Source organism: Nicotiana sylvestris, chromosome 2 (assembly GCF_000393655.2).
Source record: "Nicotiana sylvestris chromosome 2, ASM39365v2, whole genome shotgun sequence".
NCBI classification, from domain to species: Eukaryota; Viridiplantae; Streptophyta; class Magnoliopsida; order Solanales; family Solanaceae; genus Nicotiana; species Nicotiana sylvestris.
The window spans coordinates 37,425,532-37,453,266 of NC_091058.1; the positions used below are offsets into that span (position 1 = coordinate 37,425,532).

Here is a 27,735-nt window from a genome sequence, read left to right on the forward strand (position 1 = left end):
CTTCTCCAGTATGTGTCTTCCCTTTCCTTCTAGCCTCAGCTGTGTAATCCCAAGGTATGGCTTTCAACTTGAATGGGGTCATGTCTGTCATGGAAACCGGAATGGGCACCCTTGGAGGTAACACAACAACTTCAAACGGTGGGGTGCCTTTGGAATCCCAAACTCAACCTCAATTGGTTTTGGCACCTTTGCAGGCGGTGCTTCAAACTCGAGTAGCACAGACACATTTATCACATCCTCCTTAGAAGGCTGAATCGGAACAATAATGGGATTGAGGGTAACCTCCGGCTTCTGAGGTTCATCACCTTCAGTTATCAACCCGATTGACCCTTTGGGTTCCCAATCGTCTTCTATCTCAATCATATGGATGCCCCCGCCCTTGTGGTCAGGCAGAGGGTCGTTGCGTACATTAGGAGCGGGCTCCTTTGCTATAATGATCTTGTTGTCAATCAGGTTTTGAATCTTGTCTTTCAACGAGCGACACTCATCGATGGTATGGCCCTTCATCCCGGAATGGTATGCGCAAGTCTTGTTTGGGTTGATCCTTTAGGAAGGATTTTCTGGAGTTACGGCTGGAATAGGGGTAACGTAACCGGCTGCTTTGAGTTTTTCATATAATTGGTCAATTGGCTCGGCTATGGTGGTATATTGTCTGGGAGGTTTACGGTCGAAGTTTAGTCTAGGTCGGGGAAAGTTTTGGTGGGTAGGAGGTGATGGGTAGTGAGAAGGTTGGGAGTTGTATGCTTGGTATACGGGTGCAGGTTGAGAATATCTGGGTGAAGTGGGTTGATACGTAGGTGGTGGAGGTGATTGGTAAGCAGGTGGTGGAATTTGGTAAGTGGGTGATGGTGCTTGGTAGTTTAGGGTAGGTTGATATGTTAGTGGAGCTGAGGGATAGGTTTGGTACTTCATAGGGGAATTGTTTCTTTGTGCAGCCATCATGGAATTCACGTCCTTTTTCTTTGACGTGCCACCAGACTGTTAAGCCTTGTTGGTGGCCTGCAACGCTTTGAGATTAGTGACCATACCGTTCTTGATACCTTCTTCGATCCTTTCTCCCAACTTGATGATGTCGGAGAACTTTTGACCCTCTATCAACATCATCCTCTCGTAGTATTGCGGGTCCTGAGCCCGGACAAAGAACCTATTCATCTGCTCTTCTTCCAAGGCCGGCCTGACCTTAGTGGCTTCTGTCCTCCAATGAGTAGCATACTCGCGAAAGGTCTCTGTGGGTTTCTTCTTCAGATTTTGGATATACAACACATCTGGTGTGTTCTCAGTATTGAACCTGAACCGGTCCATGAAATCAGATGCCATATTCACCCAACTTGTCCATTTCTTCGCATCCTGGCTAATATACCAAGATAATGGGTCACCTTTCAGACTCCTCATGAACAGCTTCATGCGGATCTTCTCGTCCCTTCCGCCTCCTACCAGCTTATCACAATACATTGTGAGATGAACCCTGGGATCACCTGTACCATCGAACATTTCGAACTTGGGAGGTTTGTACCCCTCCAGGAGTCCGACATCTAGCTGAACACAAAGATCTTCATAGTTTAAACCTTCCACACCTTTGCTATCTTCGACACCCTGGACCCGACTGGTTAACCTCTTGAGCTCAGCAGCTAAATTCTGAATGAGGGAGTCTTTGCTGTCTGATTCAGGTGTATCTGAGATAGGCTGGGCATAGTGGGGTACAGTGTCCACAAAGATGGGAGCGTTCTGGTTGTTCGTGGTGTTTTGGGGTTCGGGAATGAGCAGTGGAGTGTTGTTGCAGGTGTTGCAGGCTTGGGTATGAGCGGGTTATGCTGGTGGTGGTGTAGTATGGTTCTAGTTGTTGGCATCAACAGCGGCAAGAGTGATTGACAGACTTGCCAGGTTTCGAACTTGTTCCAATTCTTCTCGAAATCTCAGCAAAGTTTGCTCAAGATGAGTAGCAGTTTCCTTAGTGATTGAAGCATTCTGAGAGGTTTCCTTGATTTTGTTTCTAGCACTGGTATCTCCCATTTTGCCTTTGTTCTTGTTTTTGGTAGGACGCGGAGGAGGAGGAGTTGGAGGGCCCTTGGATCTTGTTGAGTATGCTGATGGTGCCAGAATGCACGAACTAACCTTTGGGGAGGGGAATAAAAAATAAAAGAAAAACAAAAGGTAAGAAGTTAGTGCGGGTTATGAGAAGAAAATGTTGCAATATTTAAACACATTGTGCAAGAATATAAATCGCGTCCTAATTTGGGTGCCTCGTTGTGCCTGAGGTAGGCCTAGCGACAAATTAACTTGGAGAACTTATAATGCTAAATGCCTCATTTTATTGATAAAAATAAGACGAATCCCAAAACAACACTAAAATAACGGAAAGTAAAAATGTCGCTAATGGCTATTGGCCTTATTACATTAAAAGCGTAAAGAAAGACTCCTAACTACTTGGCCCCAGAAGGACCTTCTTCAGGTTGAATGTTCTCGCTGATCAAGTCCTCCAGCTCGCGCAGATTTTCCAGTAAAAATGCTATTGCTAGACGTTCTCCTTTGCCTTCCTCAACATTTTGACAGTCGATGACTCTTTTCCTCACTTTCCCTTTCAATTCCAGCAAGCTGTACTCCAGGTATTCTATCTTCTCACTAGCCTTGGTGACTCTATCCTTCCACTCGTTGATTTGGTTGTTCGATGGGAGGTTTCTCCACCAAGTCTGCAAGAGTGAAGACATGTTTACCATACCGAAGTCAGGAACTTTGTCATTCATTTTATGCAAAACAAAAGGGTTAAGACCTCACCCCCACCGTACTCGACTATTTAATACCAATAATCAGCATAAAAAGCATTTAGTTCTCCAAATAAATGCACAGAACATGTAGGTGTCCGTTTGGGTTTCAGGAAACCCGATGGACTTTGGTTTAGGCTATCTTAAGGAGTCATTACGTGGACAACATAACTGACTCGGCTAGGGTTGACCATGATGCATGAACAGTTTCAAGGGAATATGGTTTCTACTTTTTGAAGTGCTAGACAAGGTACCCTTGAGCGGACAACTCAAGAGGGAAAGGCGCGGAACCGTCGACTACACCATTGATCGACTGGTTTTACCGCAAATATGCCTTTGCCACATTTAGGGGGTTTATAATATCGGAAGGGTGCAACCACTCATTATAAGCGTTGCTATAGGATTTGTTTTGGCACGAGTGGAATATGATGTTGAGGAATGCAGTTATAACAATGAGACAAATTGCATGTATTTTCACATTCATAAAGTAAAGATTACAATAAATGCTCAGTAATTACAACAGAATTGAAATAATAAGGCAGTAAAAGAAGAAATTAAAAGGAAAGAAAAACATGAAGAGCCAAGTTAGTATTTTGATGAAATAATTAAAGACAGAAGGTAAATGCAATTAAGGAAGCAATAAAGTCACAAAAGCACGTAATGGTAAAAGCCTTAAAGGTTTCCCCAGCAAAGTCGCCATGTTGTCGACGCCCCCTTTTTCCCTCCTAAAAGAAGGCGAAATCGAGTTTACGACATTATGGACAAAACAACTCTTATTCCCTTTTGAGGAATCGGGTTATGGAGTTTGAAGAGTCGCCACCTAATGATTATAGTGCATTAGGACACTTTAAAAGAAAAAGAAGAAGAGTTTGAAAGAAAAACCAGAGTTCGGGTAAGGGCTTGAGATTATCTCGAGGGGAAGGTGTTAGGCACCCCTCAAGATCCACTAGTGTGGTTCCCGGCCGTACTTAGTTGTGACTTTAAGAAGAGTAGAAGTAACAGACAATGTTTGTACATAAGGAATACAAATAAGTTGAAAGTTTTGAAAGAAAAGAGAGAAAAAAAGACATAAGTCGCTTTGGAAAGAAAAGATTGATTGAAGAAAACATTACTTTTAAGAATACATCACATCGTATAAATAAAGAAAAAGGTCCTAGGTTTAAATACAATATGGATCACCTTGCTGCAATACCCAGCAATCATTCTCACACGAGATATTAGAGCACCGGTCATCATATCCATATTCTACACTTCCCACACCGTTAAGGTGTTAAAACGCGTTTAGTCTCGTTTACTTATTGCATGCTAATACCCGTCCCGACCTATCAGTCCCAGGGTATTAGGACTTCTAATCCTAAAAGGGAAGAAAGGGATGGGGCCTTATGGAGTTTAAAGGATAAAATTCTAGTTTTGACATTCAAAACAAATATCAAATAAAGAGATGAGTAAACAAGCAAACAAGGCTCAAATAAACCCCTTAAATCAGACAACACTTAGTTTAACATGTCTTAGCAAATACTGATTTGGTCTTAAGTTAAAAATTAAGCGGCGAGCGGACTGGTTCAACACATATATTTAGACAGAAAGTCTGCATTAGGCAACTCAGATACAATTGTCAGAGATTAAAGCACTTAATTAACACGAGTGGGATTACTGATTCTTTTGAAAAATAGACAGAAAAGTTTTGAAGAAAAGGCAAGCCGCAGACTTAACAAAACGACGTAGAATAGTTCCCAGAAGACAGACCATTGAATTGAAGATTAGTAGAGAACGAGCAATTTTAAACAAATTTCAAAAGAGGCAGATTGTTTAAGGAGAAAACGAGTTCAAGCTGCAGAACTTATTAAAAATGATAAAATACAGAAAAGTGATATGTAACTGAGTTGGAAATCGTTCATCGAACTACCAGAAAAGGCAGTACGTTTCAGAAAGCATGCAAGTTTACCAGAAGATTAGGTTTTAGAAAGAGTTGCACTAATCTGAGAAGAGGCTCAATGGTTCGGAGAACCACTGGTTTTTGTCCGTTAGTCAATGAAATCGTTACTGCTTTTAGACGAGTGAGGCAAGTTTGATTTTAAAAACTTCCTATAGACATGATCTCTACGAGTCATTTGTTTTAAACCATGTTAACAAACTTTTAAATAGATGCTGATTTGATTAACCCTAAAAATTTGCCTAATATCGTGAACATGCACATTCCTATAGACATGATATCTATATGCAAGATTGTAGAAAGTTAAATATTGTCTCCTATAGGCATGATTTCTATGTGATTGGATCAGAAACATTAAAAAGAATTAAAACCCTAAAGCATGGTTTCTACCCTTTGATGCAGGAAAGTAAAATCCCTCTCACACCCTTTTACTAGATTCCCCGAGTTTGTACAAGTTATTACAGACCAAAAGAAAAGATAAAAATACATCAAAGACCAACAGCTGCATCCGAGGAACCTAATTCAATCTTAATGTCTAATAATATGTGATTAACCAATTCCGAATCCAGATTTCCAAAGCCTTCTCTTATCCAAAGTGTTTCAGAGTTCCAAGGAATCTCAAGGATTCTCGGCATTGCTTACACCCAGTATACCATTAAAAGAATAGTGCAGTGAGGAAGAGCCAGCCCTCAGGCATCCAAGTTCAGTGGGAACTCAAGGGTCCCAAAGCATGGCTTGCAAGAGGGGGCAGAACTTAATTGCTAAGAATGAGTGTAAGTGTGAAAAGGGGTTGGGGAAGTCATAACATATTTGTGGTCATACCCAGCCATAAGGCTAGCTGGCACACCCCCTAACCAACCTGTTTAGCCAAACAAATGAGAGCAAGACCTATTGAAGGTCAGACCAAGGTCTGGACAGTGATTAGGACACTGCCAGACCAAGGTCTTAGGCTCAAAACACTCATAAGGGGAAAAGGGAAGTAGGAATTGGTTTGAGTTAAGGGGTTCAAAGAACCCAGTTCAAAGTCATGGGCAGCAATAACAGAGTGCTGTCATGGCTAGAACCATACTCTCAAACAAAGAGGAAAAAGGAGAGGGAATTCACATAAGAAAAGTAGCCACAAAGTTGTAGAAACATAGTAAAGAAGAACATAATAGACTAAGAAGTAAACACATAGTGGAGGAGCATTATTTAAATTAAGAGTGACACACCAGTTTCAAAGTAAATAAACATCAGAATAACAGAGTAAGCAGACAGCCAAAAATCAGCAGGAGCGGACTTAAGTCTTCAGCAAAAACAATTGAGAGTTCAAAAGGAACTCAAGAATGTTTCAGGAAGTAAAAGAGAAGAAGAGCAAAGTGTTCAGTATTAGCAGCAGAGAAAATAGTAGTAGAGAAAGTATTGAACTTGTTCCGTGTTCCATTGAAGTCTGAAGTGTGTGTCTCTTGTGAAAGTTGTGTGTAGTGTCTTGTTTTTATAGTGCAGAAAACGAGTAAGCAAAAGGCATGAAAATAGTTTGCAATCAATCATAGAAGGTCTCCCTAAGGTTAAGGGATTTGATTTCAAACGGGCACGAGACAATTAAGGAAAGAAGAATAATTAAAACCTTTCCAAAGTAACATAACACAGGTAAATACATAGGGATTATTTAAGGCAAAAATCCCATGGTACATGATTTGTGAAAAATAAGGTAAGTAGATCAATCAAACAGCCAGCAATTTATTCGAATGAACTTAGTCAGAAAAAGGGTTAGGAAAAGTTCAATTGGAAAATCAGTAACAAATCAATCGAGCCTTGTTAAAAGGAGATTGGAATCAATTACACGTTGGCAAAAGACCTTTTGAAAGAAGAGTTTATCATATATAAAGCATACAGACATGTGAAAAGAGAGAGACTAGTATAGGAAAATTCAGAGTCATAACAAAGAGGGTCAAACAAAGGTCCAGTAAAGGCAAACAAGAGGCTTAGTAAGAAAATAGCGAAGGAACACATAGGATAGACATGTAAAAGTACGTTGTAGGAACTAGTAGAAGAGATAACAGAGCACAAGTAGAAGAACATGCATAATAACGACAAAATCATAAGAACATAAGAGAAGACATGCGAGGAAAGGATACAAAACATAAGCGAGAACTCATGAAACATGGCATAAACAAACAGATTCACACAAAGACAGAATAAAAAATAAGAAACGGAAATCGTTTTTAAGATTTTGAAAAACCCTAAATTGAAAAGATTAATTTTGAAAAGAGAAATTTGGGGAAAAGCTTTGAAACTTCGAGTATAACATCAGATCTATCACAGATCTAAGAAAACAGAAGAAAGAAAGAACCTCGAACAGCTTTTAGGGTTTCTTAGAAACCCTAGAAATGAGAAGGCTTGGAAAGGATCTTGCCTGGAGTAGATCTGAGCCTTATCTAGGCTCTTGAGGCTCGAACACGTCGGAACGTAGCCGGAGAAGCCACAAGAACACAAATCGGCGGAGGATCTGAACAGGTCTCGTTGAGGTCGAACCTCGAAATCTCGAACAACCATGATTTGGGGGTGAAGGGAGGTGAGCATAGGTCGTCCATGGCCTGAGAAGCCATGGACTCCAGCGAGAATTGGTCGGAGAAGACGAGGGAGGCGATTAGGGTTTCGAGTGTTAGAGAGCGTTTGAGAGAAAGGGAGTATTTGAGGGCGACGATTGAAGAGAAATGAGAGATAGGGTTAGGTCGTTTGAAATAAAAAAGGAAATGAGGGATGTGGGCCGTTGATCAAAATGATCAACGGCCAGGATCTGAAGATACAAACGGGCGGGTCGGACAAGACGGGTAAAAAAAATTGAATTGGGTCGCCGATTTGGGGCCTGAGTTGAGGTCAATTGGGGGGTCACGATAGGCTATAATTGAAAGAAATTGAGGTCATGATTGCAATAGCCAGTTTTCCCTTCTGATTTTATAAAAATATCAAAAGATGTTTTAAAACCAAATTAAAGGCACTGAGTCAACTAATAATATATAAATATTAATTCAAAAATATTGGGATCAATTTTGTAATTATAAAATGCTATTAAATCCTAAAGAGGCTAGTATTGCAATTATATGCAATTTAGTTTTAAAAATACCAAACGAATTTGTAAAAATATGCAAAAATCATGCCAAATATATTTTGATGTAAATATAAGAATGAAATAAATTATTCTCCAAAATGGTAAGCTTTGGGAATAAGTATGGGATTTTATGGTGTAAAAATAGGCCATAAATTGGTTTAAAATCGTTAAAAATGCCAAAACCCTTTGGGGTGCTTATATATGCACATATATGTCATTTAAAAATATGTAGGGAAAAATTGGGTATCAACAATGTTTTGTGTTCTAATTGTTTCTTCTCTAAGTTTGTTTCTAGTCAATTTAATCTGACTTCCTTTATTAATTTGATGAAGTTTGGTGATTTGGCAAGTTTTCAATTTTATGATTGGCATTAAGTAAGAGCTTTATGTTAATTGAAATTTGAGAATAAGGTGCTTAGCTAGTGGACTTGGACCTAGAAATTCTCTTGATTTTTCCCGTTTCATGAGATTGTTATTAGGTTTATTTGGTGCTTTCTAGATGAAAATATTTTTTAATTGTGAATGTATGAGTTTTAGGTATTTCTTTTATGAGTCCTCAAAGATAATTTTGCTTTTTTTTTTTAATTCTAATTGTGGAAGATATAGTCAAATGTTCATAATTTTATCAAAGTAAGGATCTTTTTTGAACACCGTAGTTTGCTTTAGGTGCGTTAATCAAATAAATCATCATGGCTATTGGTACGGTTCCCGTGGTAGAGTCTGTCACACCTCCTTTTTCACTACCTACACCCCGCAAAGGGCGTAAAGGAGTTTTTCCAATTAAAGGACAATCGGAACGAGATTTAATTATTAATATTCAGAGTCGCCACTTGGGAGATTAATGGTGTCCCAAGTCACCGGTTGAATCCCAAATCGAGGAAATTTATGACTCTGTTCACAGTCCGCGAACTAGAAATCCGAGTAAGAAATTCTGTTAACCCGGGAGAAGGTGTTAGGCATTCCCAGGTTCCGTGGTTCTAGCACGGTCGCTTAACTGTCGTATTTGATTTTATCTGATTTCAATACCTGCTAGCTTATATGCCTTTTATTTAATTTTGAACCGCTTTTTATCATTATTTATTTTAAAATAATTGCAACATCGTGAAAACGCGTTTCGAACCACGTCGCAATCAATGCACCCGTGGTTGTCAACACATTTCGACTTCGTCGAGATTTGGATTTGGGTCGCATCAATGCGCACCCGAATTTAAGAAGGTACTTTAATTAAAATCGCGCCTAAAGATTCTAACGTAATATTATTTTGGAGAAGACCGTGGAGTTCTCTAAATGGCCATCCCAAATTCTAATCATTTTTAATAACCACATTGAGGGCCCCGTAATTAGTGGTTTTATTTGGGCGAGGCTAGTAGTAATCCCGAAGTAACTATGATTTCCTACTTATTATGTGTCTCTAAAAGACTAATTAATTTAGAATTGAATTGCACTGAAGTAAACTAATAACCAAATTCAAATAAAGAATGGGCCTGCCTCATGGATTTGATACAATCCAATTGGCCCAACGAATATGAGTACGATTCTAACTGCAACAAATTTATACAACATCAACGAGTCACCACAACGACAATGCATACCCTCATTTTAACTGATAGCCGTGAACTCCAAAATTCCTAAACCGATTTATCCTACCAGTTACCTATCACGACCTACTACTTTTAATGAACTAATTCAATTGTGAATGAGTTTTGTTTCATGATTTTAACTGGTTTCAATGCCAATCTACCAACAATAAATCAGGTTTGCCTACCGATCGATTTCAGAACCTTTAATCAAAAGCAGACATTCTATTACACTAGCATGATCAATGAAAAAAGTACTAGTAACTAGGCTAAATGTCACCAGACCTGCTCCTGAATTCGCATGTCATTTACATAGATCCAATTGCTACTGATGACTATTGAATTCACACGAACCTTCAAATTAGGCCAAGCCTATGCTCACGCTATTTCAAATGCCCAATTCAACAGTTCAACGTTATGCAACATTCAACATGTAATCAACCTTACGGAACAATCTTAATCACACATATAACTGCCAGTTATATAACAGTAAACTACACGATTAATATCAGTTAAAATACAGACTGCCTTTAGTTGAACAATAGACCCTTTGAACATTTCATTTCAACTTCAACGAGCATACATCAGTGAGGTTCAAAGAAGTGTACCTGGAAATTGGAATGTAAATAGAGAAAAAGGAAAGGAGTCAGCTACTTTGAACAACAACAGCAACAAACTCAACAATATACACCACAGAACATGCCAGGAACTGCTTTTGAAAACTAGAAATACAAGCAGACTCCACAGATCAATTCAACACACACTTGAAATGCACTCCTAGCCCTCACAGCTGAACCTAAATACCTCTGCAATCCTGCTAGACCCAAACCCAACTAAAATCCAAAACTAGTAATGAAACTGTAAAATTGTTTTTGATTTCTTCATTTTTTGATGTTTTTTATTTTTGAATACTGGAATGGAAATACTAGCTGGAATTGAAAACAGGGAGGAGAGCTTTTGGTGGGGATTTTTTGAGCTCAGAGCTGAAGGAAGAAGAAGAAGACCCCTTCCCCAAGGCATTTCATGCCCTTTTATAGGCAACAAGAGAGAGTAGATCAGATTTTAGGCCTTCTTTTTTAGTCCCTCCCTTATTTCAGTTTAGTCCCTCTATTTTTGACTTGCTAAACAAGTAAGCACCCCTATTGTGCTGAAATGTGCACTAAAATCCTATTCTAGAAGGCCCTAGGGTATTCTTCTACCCATACAATACCTATACTGCCCTTCCATATACTTTGAAATTACTATTCCTATCAGAATTACCCCTTTCCATGCCCAAACTACCCCTGAAGGCTTCTCAAAGTTACTGATTATACCCTCATCCTCAACAGCTATAACCAATCCCTAAATTAATCCAAAACTATCTAAGACTGATTAATTAGAACTCAGAAATTAACTAATCAAACTAACCAATCCCAATTGTTCAATTACACCAACTCAATCAAACTAAGAAAAACCAGAAACCAGGATCGATCAAAGCAAAACTTAAGCTAACATGATCAACATTAAATGAAATTAAACTAATTCTTTACCAATAAACTCACAATCGACCATTCAAATATCAAACTCAGAATTAACAGCAATTGACAGAACTATACTAATACACAAAAATAAACCATAAAATTAACAGAACACTTAATGAAACCAAGTCTGTAACTAAAACTTCAACCATGCGAGTAAAAAGAAACAGGAAAGACTCACAGAAGCACGAGGAACTCCGGCCAGTCACTGACGTCCAAATCCTTTCAGATTTTTGACACGCAACATCCCTAACCATGTGTTCTTACAAGAGAACACATGGTTAAGGATACTACGGTTCGAAATCATAAAGATTTTGGTTTAGGGTTTCGGCCAGAAATTCTTAGATCTAAGATTCGAGCCGTTTCACAGAGATTTGAAGGAAAATAATCATGGATTAGTGTTGAGGAAAGACCGGGGATTGTGTGGTGTGACTTTGGGATGGTTTGGATAAACCTGCGATCTGACCGGAAACTTCAATCGAAGATTCGACGAGCTCTGGCCCTATTTGAGGGGAACCAGTGGGTGGAATGGAAAGAGGAGAGTGAGGAGGACGAGTGGTGTAAATTTGGGCTTGAACGGTGTAGGTGAGGTTCACTGCCCGCGAGGGATTTGGGGGTGGCGTGGATTAGGGTTCGTGAGGATGAAGGAGATGGTCCGAATGGGGGGTGGGGGGGGGGTGGAATTTTCGGACACTTATATACCAAACATCCTAGTTAGATCCGGACCGTTGGATTGATGAGATCCAACGGTCGTGATCGGGGCTGGGGAAACGACGTCGTTTCAACACCTGGGAGGAGGACCGGGTAATGATTGGGCCTGGTCCAGTTTGGAACGGGTTTAAGGGCGTTTGGGCCTGGAAATTTCCAACGCATTGGCCCTAATTTTGGGTCTTTAATAAGACCACTTTTCTACTCTTATTTTCTTTTTATTTTCTTTTCTTATTTTTACAATTTTTATAATTTTTCTAATTTTTATAAAGATGTAAAACTAATATGAAATCCTGATTGTTTTAAAACAAAGACTAATTAATTCCTAAAATTGTTCAAAAACTATTTCATGAAAAATTCACAATAAAAATCATTAAAATGCAAAAGTGAACTATTTTTTGTGATTTTTCATGCTTTGTTCTAAACAAATTATCCCTTAATTGATACTAAATATAAAAATTAAAACCTAAATGCAAATGCATATTCTTTGTGTTTTATATGAATTAACATGCACAAATAAGATGCCAATAATTAACACAAAATGACACCAAAATTCACAAGAATTGTAAAAATAAAGAAAAATTATTTTGTTGGAATTTTTTGGGAATTATTCATATATAGGGCAAAAATCACGTGCTCACAGAGTCACGATATATAAATCCAAATTCGAGTGTGCATTTCATGTGACTCGATCATAATTTTGAATAATAATTAAAATAAACAGGTCGTAAATCGCGGGTGCATTTCATGTGGCACAGTTTGCAATGTGTACCAAAATGGCAAGTGTACGACATCGTGATTTGTTTAAGAAATAATTCTATAAATACTAAAAGCGGTTAAGAAAGTAAAAAAATACACATAGGTTTCAAACATGTAATAAATAAGATTATTAGGCCAATTATTAATAGTTGAGCGACCGTGCTAAATTACGAAACTCGGGAGTGCCTAACACCTTCTCCCAAGTTAACAGAATTTCTTCCTTGGTCTTCTGTGTTCACAAACCATAAATAAGAGTCAATTTTCTGGATTTGGGATTTAAAATACACCAGTGATTTGGGACATCATAAATTATTCCAAGTGGCGACACTGAAAATAAATAAATAATTCTATTTCGAATTATGTCAGTTTAATTAGAAAAACTCCCTTATCCCTTCGAGAAAAAGGAGGTGTGACAGCTCTGGCGACTCTGTTGGGGATAAGAATCCAGAACTTCTGGTTCAGTGTTCATAATGCGAGCTTAGAATAACTGTTATAGTTGGCTTTTATTTATTATCTAATTTTTAAGTGTTTGAGTCTAATATGCTAAATACCCTTTTTTACCGCTTTGATATTGGTTGAACTATATATAAACTGTTACGAATCCCTTTTCTCTCTGAGTCTTCTAAATCATCTGGAAAGCGTGCGCTTCGCGTGGCTTTTTTTTCCTGTTAGAGTTATCCCAATTTTAGAACGAGGTTCGGACAAGTTCCAAAGTCGGTGAAGCTTCTATATTCCCGGTACGCTTCCACCTTCGGCTCGAGCTGTCCACTCGAGTAAGCCGGGTCTAGAACAATACACTGTGACGCCCCGACTAGTCGTCTTAAGAATTAATTCCCCGATCCCCTATTAATTGCTTCCCCCGAGTTTATTTCTGCTATTTTGATTTGTCGGGTTGTTCGGTTTTAAGTTTCGAAGAGTTTTGGGACACTTAGTCCTTAAATGAGAGCTTAAGTGTTAGAAAGTTAACCGTAGTCGGAACAGTGTGAAGACGGCCTCAGAATGGAAATTCGATGGTTCCGTTAGCTCCGTTGGGGGATTTCGGGGTTAGGAGCATGTTCGGATTGTGTTTTTGGAGATCCGTGGCTAATTTAGGCTTGAAATGCCGAAAGTTGAATTTTGGAAGTTTCTGGTTCGATAGTGAGATTTTGATATGAGGGTCGAATGAAATTACGAGAGTTGCAGTAGTTCCGTTATGTCATTTGAGATGTGTGTGCAAAATTTCAGGTTATTCGGACGAGGTTTGGTAAACGTTTTGATAGAAAGTGCGTTTTTAGAGTTTTTGGAATTTTAAGCTTGAATCTGATGAAAAGTAGGTGTTTTGATGTTGTTTTGAGCGTTTTGAAGGTTGGAACAAGTTTGACTGATATTTTAGGATTGGTTGGCAGGTTGGTTGAGGTCCCGGGTGCCTCGAGTGTGTTTCGGATGCTCAACGGGTCATTTTGGAACTTGTGGAATTGCAGGAAAATCTGGTATCTAGTTTCCTTCATCGCATTCACGGCCTTCCCTCCGCGTTGGCGTCGTGTATTTTGAGAGGGGGTCTAATTTGTTCTTCGCGATCGCATGATTTGGCTCGCGATCGCGGAAGTCTTCCCCTTCCTCCTTTGCGTTTGCATTCCCCCTTCCGCACTCGCATAGTAGAATTAGGAGCCAGTGGCTCAGTGGTCTTTTTCCCTTCGCGTTCGCATGGTCTCTTCCGTGAACGCGTTGTCACACCTCCTTTTTCACCCGCGCCCCCGTAAAGGGCGCAGAGGGAGTTTTTCCAATTAAAGGACAATCAAAATGAGATTTTATTTACAGATTCAGAGTCGCCACTTAGGAGATTTATGGTGTCCCAAGTCACCGGTTGAATCGCGAATCGAGGAAAAGATTGACTCTGTATTACAGCCCGCGAACCAGAAATCCGAGTAAGGAATTCTATTAACCCGGGAGAAGGTGTTAGGCATTCCCGAGTTCCGTGGTTCTAGCACGGTCGCTCAACTGTCATATTCGGCTTGTTTATCTCATTTTATACATGTTGAACCTATGTGCAATTTTTAACTGTTTACCGCTTTTATTATTGTTATTTTTAACGAGAATTCCAACGTCGTGAAAATACATCTCGAACCACGTCACATCAATGCACCCGTGGTTATTGACACATTTCAACTCTGTTGAGATTTGGATTTGGGTCACATAAATGTGCCCCCGAGTTTAAGAAAGTAAATTATTAAAGGCGCGCCTAAAGCAACTAGCGTATCATTATTTTGGGTAAGGCCGTGAAATTTTGCTAAACGGCCCATCCCGAAGTCTAAGTAATTTTACCAACACGTATAGAGGGCCCCGTAGCTTGTGTACTTTTGTTTGTCGAGGCTCGTCTCATTCATTATTTTTAAAGGAATTTGCAACGTCGTGGAAATGCATCTCGAACCACGTCACAATCAATGTACCCGTGATTAGCGACACATTTCGACTCCGTTGGGATTTGGATTTGGGTCACATAAATGTGCACCCGAATTTGAGAAGGTAATGTTATTTAAAGTATGCGCCTAAATAGATTAACGCGTGGTTATTTTGGGAAAAAGGCCATGAAGTTCGCTAAGCGGCCGATCCCGAGTTCTAAGTAATTAATACATACATTTGTGAGGGCCCCGTAATCTATGCATTTTACTAGGCGAGGCTCATCTCGTTTATTTTAAAAGGACAATCCTAAAGTGACTACATTTTCTTTTAAGTTCGTCTCTAAAATAAAAGAGAAGAAGTCCTAATTAGTTACATGTTTATAAGCTCGTGCCTCTTATTAGTTATTAGATAAAGACAAATGCAAACGGAAAATTGCAACCGAGCTTGCTCAAAAGGAGATTGTATCATTCCTTGTTCTATTAGTTAATAATACTAAAGTTGAGATTATGAATTGAACACGAGATTGACACACAGTAATATCAAAACAAACTAACTATTCTTTGATTAATTTAAACTAACATTATTAGATGAATGGGTTATTAGAAGAACCAAATGTAATACCAAGCCATTTTTGAACTCTTTTTACAACTGTCGAAAATACCTCAGTATTTGAAAATTGACATTAGGCTAACATTATTCAAGTAACCATTTCGTTAGCTTTGAACCTATATGATGATACCTTCAATTCATTTGAATCCAAAAAAAAACTTGGAAAAATGGTAGCTCACATGGTCTAGATACAGTCTAGTTAGGTACATTTACACGAACCAGTCTTATTACAGAAAACTAAACATTATACATATGCAACCCTATGACTCATTAATCAGTCAACTACATATTTAGACAAAGAAAGGAAAACTTTATTCGAGCACAAATCTAAACAGGAAGAATTCAACAGGAACAAAGCCTGGTTAACACTTCATTTCGCTTCAAGCCAAGAGTGTACAAATGTGTACCTGGAAGGAATACAATGAGGAAGAAGAAGAGAGGAAGGTCAGCATCAGCAGTAGCAAACATCAGTTGCAACAACAATGCAACAAAAGATAACCAGCAGCGACTCAGTAAACCAGTTAAAATTCCCAGCAATACCAGCAACAACACAAACAAACCAACACAGCAATAACAACACCCAAAATAAACCTAACTTGAAACCAACTTCAAACCAAAAGAGTAGCAGAAAGCAGTCCAAGAGTCAACTTTAACTAGACAGTACACTAGTTTCAACTTCAGGAAGGAAACCAAACAACTACAACAGACCTAGCTTACTCAAAATCAAATCATCAACAACTCTGGACCCCAATGACACAGTAACAAACTCCATGAATGCCTAACCTTTTTTCCTTTTAAACTGATTCTCCCAAGCTAAAGAAGAAACAAGAACTGACTTAACATCTATCCTAGACTGATTTTAGGACCCTTTTCCATTGATTTTCAAACGTGTGACTTCTTGAAAGAGTGGTGTTTTCAAAAGCCAACCCATTTTAAACTCTCAAACAGTGATCTTTTTCAGATTCAAAAGCCCCCCTCAATCTGTCTAAAATGACTCTATTTATCACCCAAAAACAGGCCTGCCCTCTCTGCCTTGAAACTATTAGATTTTCTGCCCATGATATTCCCTTACAACCACTACTACATGTTTTTTTCTTTTTTAATCCAAGGTTATGGGTGACTTAACTTATTTAATCAACTTCCCATGCCATTAAGCCTTGTTCTCCACTATTACTAAACAATTCATTAGTTTATTGGTACTTTAGTACCCTATTGATAGCCATTCAAACTAAAGCATTTTTCAAGTTTTGACACCCCACATTACCCCTGTGATGCCCTGAACAACTATTCTGCCTCAAACCTCTGCGACCACATCAGCTATAACCAATTCTTAAATAAGAAACCTAATTACTGATTAACCTAAACTAATCCTTAATTAATGACTGAAAACAAATGAACTGACTCTAAACCAATAAACATATCAGCTATAACCAATCCAAACTTTATTAGAATCAGTTAACGAATCAAGCTAGAAAATTAGTTTAGATCAAATATCATCAGAATGAAACCAATGATTCCGGGCAACATATATTGAACTATTAAGTTCAGATTGATTCACACAGATATAGTGAACAAGCTAACCAATTCTAACCTAGAACAAATGAACACTGAATGAAACAAACTGAACTCATATGAAAAGCATGGTGAATAACAATGAGAAAGGGAAATTGGAACAATTTGAAACAAATGATACCAACAGGCTTATTTCAACACAAAATTAGAACAGAAAAGAAACAGGAGGGTAAACCTACTGGAATGAACCAAAAATTAAACTATTATCATGCTAATCTAACATTCAAGCATAAGAGACTAATCGACGATACTTATTCAATCGATTACACAAATTATAACATTTAGCAGTTAACAACAAACAATTAGAATAAACAGACCAACAAGTGATTCGAGTGGTATTGACAAAAACAGGGAACTTACGAACTAACAGATTACATGGCTAATAGCATATATTCGACCATGAATAGAAGCAGACTCGACAAAATAAGAAGGCTTGATTTGAGAAGAAGAAGAAGCAATGAACAAACCTGGATTATAACTAAACTAAATACAATTAACCGTAACAAAAAATAGAATAAGAAAGAAAGGAGAAAAATACCTTAACAACACAAAACTAGACGAACCCAGGTCGAACTCTTGACTCGAACTTTTTGAGGTCGAACGGACCTTAATCGAGTGTTCTCAATGGAGAACACTTCAACTAAGGTCGATTAGACGCCCAAATTCCTCTAATTTCGGACAAAGCCCAGGTTTGGTCTTTATAGGGGTCTTGGTTCTATTTGGGGTTCGAATGGTTCTAGCAAGATTCGAACTAGGCCAAAGGTATTTTGGGAACGAGGGAGGTCAGGGGGTGTCGTGGTGTGAGGTTGGGACTGGTTGGGGTAGGTTTAGATTATGCTCGAATCTTCGATTGAAGATTCGAGAAGCTGGAGGTTGATTCGAGGCAAACGGTTAACGGATACGTAACGAGGGTGGTCAGGGGGTGTCATGGTATGAGTTCGGGACTGGTTGGGGTAGGTTTAGGTTCTGCTCGAATCTTCGATTGAAGATTCGAGAAGCTAGAGGTTGATTCGAGGCAAACGGTTAGCGGATCCGTAACGAGGGTGGTCAGATGGCTTAGGGGTGTTAATTTGGTGACTGAAGGTGTTGTTGCCGCCGGGTTTCAGGCGAAGGTGTGAGAGGGCGGCTAGGGTTTGGGCTATGGTGAGGCTCCGTCTCTCAGAGAGACGATGAATAGGGGGTCTGGTTTGGGGGGGATGGGTAGAGATTAAGGTTATATAGGGAGGGGGTGGTTTAATCTTGGCCGTTGGATCAAGCACGATCAATGGCCTGGATCAATTCACTTAAAGGAAACAATGACGATTGGTCATGCATCGAGATTGGGTCGACCCGGGTTGAAATGGACCGGGTTATGGGGGAAGGCTGGGGCCGTTAGATCATTGGGATCGGACGGCTCGGATCAACTTGCCTAAAACAACGTCGTTTCAAATAATGCTGGGTTGAACTGAGCCGTCTAATGGAAACAAATCAACGGCTTAGATCTGAGGCGCCAAAACGACGCCGTTTGGACTGTCTGAGAGACCAAGATTATTGGATTTGATCGTTTGATATGATTTGGGCCTGATTTTGCATTAAAATTGGCCCAGTTCCGATTTGGTCCAATTTTTCACTCTTTTCTTTTTTCCTTTCATTTTCTTTTAATTCCTAAAAACCAAAATTCCTAAATTAAATTGTAAAACCAAGATTATTTTAAAAATATATTAATTAACCCTTAACAATAATTAACACACAAGATCAAATATTGATTAAAATAAAATCACACAATTAAACAATAAAAATGACAAAGCTACCAAAATTCATATTTTTGTGATTTTCATTATTTAAAATAGGACATGGTTTAATTAATTCAAAAATGCACAATTAAATCCTAAATATGCATGCAACATGTATTTTGGTATTTTTCAATTAATTAAAACAAGATAAAAATTCACAGACAAAAATAATTATCCAAAATGTCACGCAAAATTCTCAAAATTGTACCCAAAGGTAATTTGTTTTATTTTTCGATTTCTTTTGGAGTAGTTTTCGTGAAGCAAAAATCACGTGCTCACAGCTGCCCCTCTTTGTCCCAAAACACAAAGAGTTTTCATGCAAAGATAAAGTGAGCAGATACAAGCGATTTTTGCCCATTGGAATACTCCGTGTGAAGCATTTTTGAAAAGATTTAACCGAACCTTTGCTTCACAGGTTTTCTACATATCCCTGGCTAAAAGGGAATTAGGTTAATATAGTTCGGGAAGTTTTGGTAGCTGGGACTACCATGGGACTGCATTTTTGTTGTTACTGCTGCTGCATGCTGTTGCTACTGTTTTTCGATCTCCTTATTACATCGTGCCAAAAGAAAACATGAAGCTAGACTTAAACTAGGAATTACAAAATCTTATCTATCTCCGACTTGTTCTTGTAGTCATCTTTCTGATTTCTGCGATGGGATTCATGCTGGGGGATATTTTGTTGTAACCCTCCGCATTACTGACCTCTGATTTGATCTTGAAATGTATTCCTCTGTTCTGCAGGCGGGATCCTGACTTTAACAACTTAAAAAGTAATGCCTCCGTTCTACGGGTGGGCTCCCGAATGCAACAACCTAAAAGTAACACCTCCGTTCTACGTGCGGGCTCCCGACTGCAACAACTTTAAAATTTAACAACCTCCATTCTACAGGCGGGCTCCTGACTTCATCAACTTAAAATTTAACAACCTCCATTCTACAGGCGGGCTCCTGACTTCTTCGACTTAAAATTATAACAACCTCTGTTCTACAGGCGGGTTCCTGACCTCAATCTTGAAATTTATTCCTCTGTTCTATAGGCGGGCCCCTGACTTCGTTTTGAAATGTACTCCACTGTTCTACAGGCGGGCTCCTGACTCTAACTTGACTTTAAAAGATAATACGGCCTCCATTCTCCAGGCGGGCTCCTGACTTCAACAGCAATTTAAAGATAATGCAGCCTCCATTCTCCAGGCGGGCTCCTGACTTCAAAAGCAACTATTTCTCCAGAATATAACACTTTCATTCTCCAGGCGGGCTCCCGACCTCAATAATTTCTTAAAAACATAACACCTCCATTCTCCAGGCGGGCTCCTAACTTCAACAACTTCTTAAAAATGTAATACCTCCATTCTCCAGGCGGGCTCCTGACTTCGACTACAACTCAAAAATATAACACCTACATTCTCCAGGCGGGTTCCTAACCTCAACAATTTCTTTAAAAACATAACACCTTCATTCTCCAGGCGGGCTCCTGACTTCAACAACTTCTTAAAAATATAACACCTCTATTCTCCATGCGGGCTCCTGACTTCGACTACAACTTAAAAAATATAACACCTCAATTTTTCAGGCGGGCTCCTGACTTCGACTACAACTCAAAAATATAACACCTCCATTCTCCAGGCGGGTTCCTAACTTCTACTACGACTTAAAAATATAACACCTCCATTCTCCAGGCGGGCTCCTGACTTCAACTACTTCTTAATAATATAATACCTCCATTCTCCTGGCAGGCTCCTGACTTCAACTACTTCTTAAAAATGTGTTTTATTGTTGTTGTTCCTTCCTGCCTCCTGAACCATTTTCCTTTTAACTTGAACCATCTTCTTTCAGAACTGCTTCCCTCAAAACTGGTGTTTCATTCCTCTGAAAACTGCTGGGGATAACACCGGTATTATATTCAAAAATATGTTATTTTCCTCATTCAAAGACTACTTCCCTTAAAGCTGGTGCTTTCCTTCCATTGGAACTACTTCCCTTAAGACTTGTGTCATCTTCCTTCCGAAATTGCTTCCTTTAAAACTCGTTTGGCCTTCTTCCGAAAACTGTTGGGGATACCATTTTTTCCCCAAACTTGTGTTATCTTGCTTCTTCCCCAAGTGGGTACCAGACCTCCAGAAAATTTTCAAAATGAAAGAAAATTTTCTGCCCCAGTTTGACAATCTTTCTTGTATCATGATGTCTTTTCATCATCTATAACATTTCCTGTCCTTGCTCCAAATCAAAGAAAAATTTTGTTAGTTTAAAACGTGGTGAATGGTCGTGCCACTCCTGCTAGGGATGGTTTTCTCTTTCTCCTTTCCCAGCTTTGTGTTCCATTACATCACCAAAACTTGCTGGGGATGAGATTATTTGTTGGGGATGATATTCCTGCTGGCGATCATATTCCTGCTGGGGATGGCTTTCCCCCTCTTCTTTCCCTGCTCCGTGTTGTCCGACCCTCTTGGAACGTGGTCGATAATATGCCAGGGTTGCTCTTGTTTCTTGACGATTCTTTATTCACCAATTGTTGCTTCCCACTTTTCTCCATACCCTCCCCGAAATCATAGACCAATCCATCATTTGGTCTTGCAATGAACGTCTTTCTCGTTCCATTATATTATCTTTGGCCCATCCTATTGACATTGTGTTTTTGCACTATCTTGGCAACTGGTAATAAGCTTTGAAAATCCTTTTCAAAAACAAACTGCTGGGGAGATAAAGTCTTTTAAAAATAAAATAAAAAAGGATGAATTCAAGAAAATAAGAGAAGAATAGTTTTCTGAAAAATGTTGGGGAGAAGAAAAAGAAAAGAGCTTATCTGAATGGTACAACCGATCCCAATGATCACGTCGTGCATTTTGGATTAACCAACCCAGTCTATTTATATCAATCAATCTTTCTGATGGCCTTACTTTGTTGGGGATATGTAAGTGCCCAATTCTTTTGTCGACTCAACATCTTTGCACTGCTTGATGCCTTGGCGGATCCTTTCCGTCAATCTTATCTTGTTTGCCTCTTTTGACCCCTTGTCGCCTCATAGTGCCCTTCGAGGGGTTTTCACTAATAAAACTCTCTCATTTCCCTCAACTCCTGTCGCCTTATAGTGCCTGTGAAGGTTTTCACCGATAAGACTCTCGTTTTATTTCTTTCAACTTCTGCCGCCTTATGGTGCCTGTGGAGGTTTTCACCAATAAGTCTCTCTCATTTTATTTTATTTTTTCAGCTGGGGATTGGAGTGTTACCGATATGACTCTCTCTGCTGGGGATTCTTTCGGCTATCAATTCATTTCCAGCTTATGATCCTCTTCTCTGCTGGGGATCAGAGTGTTATTCCCGACTTCCATTTGCATGACTTGACACTTCTCGGATACTGATCGGGAGGTCTTTTTTGGACACCAATGTGGGTTTTTGTGTATGGCTAAAAGAAAAAGGGGTATCAAAAGGTTCAAAATAATTTTGATGGGTAAAACATTACAACTCTTGGAATCAAACTTCCTTCCCAAAATTACAAACACAACTTCTGCCTCAGTTTCTTGCTTGGGGATTTTTATTTTTTGTTACACTATGACCGAGCCGTGAGACGCCTACGTATCTTTTTTTGAGAAATCAGGTCAAACGTAGTTCCCAATTCCTTTGTTTTTCTTGTGACTTTTCTTTTGTCTTTATTATCATTATTTTCTCTTCTCTTTTTCTTTCATTTTCATTACTGATTCCAAAAGAGGGGTATGAAAGAATAAATAAGTCTCAAAAGGGGAAGCAAAGGTTGAAGTATTTGGATGGAAGAACAAATTTCCTCCGTCATTTCATTCTCCGATACCATGCCAAATGCAAACAAACAACAATTACAATCAAAAGAAATCATACATAATATCTCTTAACTGTGTCAGAATTGATATCCATGTCGACGCATTTCCCTTCGATATCTGTTAAACATAAAGTGCCATTGGACAACACTCTGGTTACAATGAATGACCCTTGCCAATTCGGGGCGAACTTGCCCTTTGCATCAGCCTGATGTGGGAGGATGCGTTTCAGCACTTGCTGGCCCATTTCAAACTTCCGGGGACGCACCTTTTGTTGTATGCTCTTGCCATTCTCCTTTGATATAACTGGCCATGACACACAGCTGCCAATCTTTTTTCATTAATCAAGTTCAACTACTCCAGATGAGTTTTGACCCACTCATCATCATCAATCTCAGCTTCAGCGACAATCCGAAGGGATGGGATTTCAACTTCCGTCGGTATTACTTCTTCAGTTCCATATACCAACAAATAAGGAGTTTCCCCTACTGAAGTACGGAAAATAGTGCGATAACCCAACAATGCAAATGGTAATTTTTTATGCCATTGCCTTGAACCTTCTACCATCTCCCGAAGTATCTTCTTTATGTTTTTGTTGGCTGTCTCAACTGCTCCATTCGCATTGGGATGATACGAGGTGGAATTGCGGTGTGTAATCTTAAACTGTTGACATACCTCTTTCATCAAATTTCTGTTAAGATTAGCACCATTATCCGTGATGATCACCTTTGGGATTCCAATTCTACAGATGATATGGGAATGAACAAAATCTACCACTGCCTTCTTGGTTACCGACTTGAAAGTTTTAGCTTCAACCCACATAGTGAAATAATCAATGGTCACCAGAATGAACCTATGCTTGTTGGATGCTGTTGGCTCAATTGGTCCAATGATATCCATGCCCCAGGCAACAAATGGACATGGTGCTGACATTGTATGCAATTCTATCGGCGGAGAATGAATCAGATCTCCGTGTATCTGGCACTGATGGCATTTTCGCACGAAACTGATACAATCACGCTCCATAGTGAGCCAATAGTACCCTGCTCGAAGAATCTTCTTCGCTAATACATATCCTCTCATATGTGGCCCACAAACTCCAGCATGTACCTTTGTCATAACTGTCGTGGCTTGACTAGCATCTATACATCTCAGCAATCCCAAATCTGGTGTTCTTTTGTACAACACTCCTCCACTGAGGAAAAATCCATTTGCCAGTTGCTGAATGGCTCTCTTTTGATCTCCGGTGGCCTACTCCGGGTATATCCCCATCCTGAGGTATTCCTTGACATCATAGAACCATGGTTCACCATCCAACTCTTCCTCTAACATGTTGAAATAAGCATGCTAATCACGAACCTGAATATGCAATGGGTCAATATAAATTTTGTCTGGGTGGTGAAACATTGATGCTAAGGTGGCCAAAGCATCGGCAATCTCATTATGAACTCTTGGGATGTGTCTGAACTCCACTGATCGAAATCGCTTGCTCAGATCGTGCAAACATTGTCGATATGGTATGAGCTTCAAATCCCTTATTTCCCATTCACCCTGAATCTGATGCACCAGGAGGTCCGAGTCTCCCAAGACCAAGACATCCTGGACGTCCATGTCTGCAGCTAGCCGTAGAACCAAAATGCATGCCTCATACTCAGCCATGTTGTTGGTATAATAGAAACGCAGCTGAGCCGTAACAGGATAATGATATCCTGTTTCAGAAATAAGTACCGCTCCTATTCCAACTCCCTTCGCATTTGCGGCTCCATCGAAAAAAAGCTTTCATCCTGGTTCCTTGGTCATTTCCAACTCATCTATATGCATCACTTCTTCATCAGGAAAATACATCCTCAAGGGCTCGTATTCTTCATCAACAGGATTCTCAACCAAGTGATCAGCCAATGCTTGGGTCTTCATGGCCGTCCTCGTCACATAGACGATGTCGAATTCTGTGAGTAATATCTGCCATTCGCCAATCTCCCTGTGGGCATAGGCTTCTGGAAAATATACTTCAGTGGATCCAAGCGTGAAATGAGATAAGTAGTATATGATGACAGATAGTGCTTCAATTTTTGGGCCACCCAAGTTAGGGCGCAACATGTCTTCTCGAGTTGAGTGTACTTAACCTCATAGCCTATAAACTTCTTGCTGAGATAATAGATGGCTTGCTCCTTCCTTCCTGTAATGTCGTGTAGCCCCAGTACGTAGCCAAACAAATTCTCCAGGACCGTTAGATAAAGAATTAACGGTCTTCCCGGCTCAGGTGGAACCAATACAGGTGGATTTGATAAATATCCTTTGATTTGGTCAAATGCTTCCTAACATTCTGTCGTCCATTCTACCGCAGCATCTTTCTTCAGTAGCCGAAAAATGGGTTCACAAGTTGCTGTGAGTTGAGCAATAAACCTGCTGATATAATTCAACCTTCCCAACAGACACATTACTTCTGTCTTGTTCTTCGGCGGTGGCAAATCTTGGATGGATTCGATCTTTGACGGGTCCAACTCAATGCCTCGCCGACTGATGATGAATCCCAATAGCTTTCCAGATGGAACACCAAATGCACATTTGGTCGGGTTGAGCTTAATATCGTACCTTCGAAGTCTTTGGAAAAACTTCCTTAGGTTTGCTACGTGGTCTTCCTGATGCTTGGATTTTATGATCACATCGTCCACGTATACCTCAATCTCTTTGTGTATCATGTCATGAAACACAGTAGTCATTGCTCTCATGTACATTGTCCTAGCATTCTTCAAACTAAATGGCATTACCCGGTAGCAATAAGTCCCCCACGGCGTAATGAAAGCCGTCTTTTCCTCATCTTCTTCATCCATCAGAATCTGATGATACCCTGCATAGCAATCCACAAAAGACCCGATCTCACGCCCGACACAATTATCGATCAAGATATGGATGTTGGGTAATGTAAAGTTATCCTTTGGGTTTGCCCTATTTAGATTTCGGTAATCGACACACACCCTGATCTTCCCATCTTTTTTTGGCACTGACACCACATTAGCCAACCAATCAGGATATCGAGTGACCCGAATAACCTTTGCTTGCAGCTGCTTGGTTACTTCCTCTTTAATCTTCACACTCATGTCTGTTTTGAACTTCCTCAATTTCTGTTTGACATGAGGGAATACCGGGTTAATGGGTAATTTGTGAACCACTAAATCCGTGCTTAACCCCGATATGTTATCATACGACCATGCAAAAATGTCTTTGAACTCAATAAGTTTGAACTCAATAAGTGCTTTGATTAGTTCTTCCCTGATATTCGGTGCAATGTGGATGCTTATTTTAGTTTCTCTGATATCATCTGCATCCCCTAAATTGATGGCTTTTGTGTCATTTAAGTTGGGCTTGGATTTCTCTTCAAACTGGCTTAACTCTCTGTTTATCTCTTCGAAGGCTTCACCCTCATCGTATTCCAATTCATCATCATAATCGACCTCTTGTACAATTAGTTTGGAATCAGATTGATTTTTAGACTGGATTGAAGATTCGTTGTGCATGCCATGTCATTAGAACCAATATAAAGAGAACTGTTCAGAAAGAGAAAAGAAGAAAACATAATTAGAACAAAATAAGAAGAGAAAAACTTTCACTTTATTAAAATACGGGATAACACAGTTTCACACTTTGCCGAATACAAAACAAAACTAGATTACAACCAAGGAATAATCCAAAAAAAAACAAGAAAGAAAAATCAGAGCCCACTACCAGGACTCCCTCCGGGTAGGAAGGGGAGTAGCCATCCAATTGTTGATGTTTGCCCTAAGTCCCACAAACTGTACATCTAACCTACTGGACCCTTCTCCAGCTTCTATCATGTTGACATCGGCGAAAATCCTTTTAAAGCCCTCATTCAAATCTCCATCTGGCCCAATCAGTGGTCTGAGAACTTTCGGGACTGACAACTTTCTGATACCTGCTCTGACAAATGATCTGGATAGGTGCAGGATTGGCTTGGGAAGGACCCAGACTCCTTTCTTCAACTTGCGGGCCCGTCTCGCATCCGCCGCTATAGGCCTGAACCCCAACCCAAAGGTATCTAGATTTTTAGGCAAAGAAACCGGCTGAACAATACCCTGAAGATCATCCCCTAACCCTTTGCCTGGCACAAACCCGTTCTTCAATATCTCCGAGGCTACCATGACAGTTGCAGCTGCTATTTTGGGAAGTGGGATGCTTTCACCTTTGGGAACTTTGTCCACTAAAACCGTATCGAAAACCTGGTAAACCCACGGTCCCTTGTCATCATCAGTCTCTATGAAGGGTACAACGACATCATTTACGGCGCTTGCATTGTCTTCCCCATGTACTATGATCTCTTGACTATCCCATTCGAATTTCACCATCTGATGTAATGTAGAAGGCATTGCTTTGGCGGCGTGGATCCAGGGTCGCCCCAACAGAAGATTATATGACACTGCCACATCTAACACTTGAAACTCCATGGTGAACTCGACTGGACCAATTGTTAATTCAAGTATGATGTCACCCACTGTGTCTGTACCACCACCATCAAACCCTCGAACATAGATGTTGTTCTTGTGAATCCTGTCACCATCGACCTTCAGTTTGTTCAATGTGGTCAAAGGACAAATATTGACACTGGACCCATTATTAATCAGTACTCGAGTGACTACCGAGTCTTCGCACTTCACAGTCAAATAAAGGGCTCTATTATGTTCTGTTCCCTCCACGGGCAACTCATCGTCTGAAAAAGTGACCCTGTTGACCTCGAAAATCTTGTTTGCTATTTTCTCCAGATGGTTCACAGAGATCTTATCTGGAACATGGGCTTCATTCAGAATTTTCATCAATACCCGACGGTCCTCGTCTGAATGGATCAACAATGATAACAATGAGATCTGTGCTGGGGTCTTCCTCAACTACTCCACAATGGAGTAATCTTGCGCCTTCATTTTCTTTAAAAATTCTTCCGCCTCTTCCTCGGTAACTGGATTCTTTATCGCTACTGGATTGGCCCTTCTTAACTCTGCGGGAGCAAAACACCTTCCTGAACAAGTTAAACCCTGTGCCTCACATACTTCCTCCACAACTTCCTTCCCCTTATGCATTACCATTACTTGACTGTAGCTCCATGGCACAACTTTCTCGTTGATTATTGGCAACTGCATTACTGGCCTGATAACAACTGGTCCTGTGCATGCCCCCATCACGGCTACTGGCTTGCTCGATATCCTTTGCACCGTTACTTTGACCGGCTCTGGATTCTTGGAAACATCAGACGAACTCTTCCCCAT

The 27,735-nt window shown here is 39.8% G+C and overlaps 1 protein-coding gene across 1 annotated transcript; it reads right to left on the minus strand.

The window, feature by feature from the left end:
* Positions 1–981: 981 nt before the first annotated feature.
* LOC138884264 (uncharacterized) lies at positions 982–27,735 on the minus strand. The gene is made up of 4 exons (XM_070165339.1): positions 27,520–27,735; positions 25,438–25,584; positions 1,879–2,112; positions 982–1,683 (listed from the first exon to the last, which is right to left on the minus strand). Exons 1-4 carry the CDS (start codon positions 27,733–27,735, stop codon positions 982–984), a joined length of 1,299 nt encoding a protein of 432 aa, XP_070021440.1.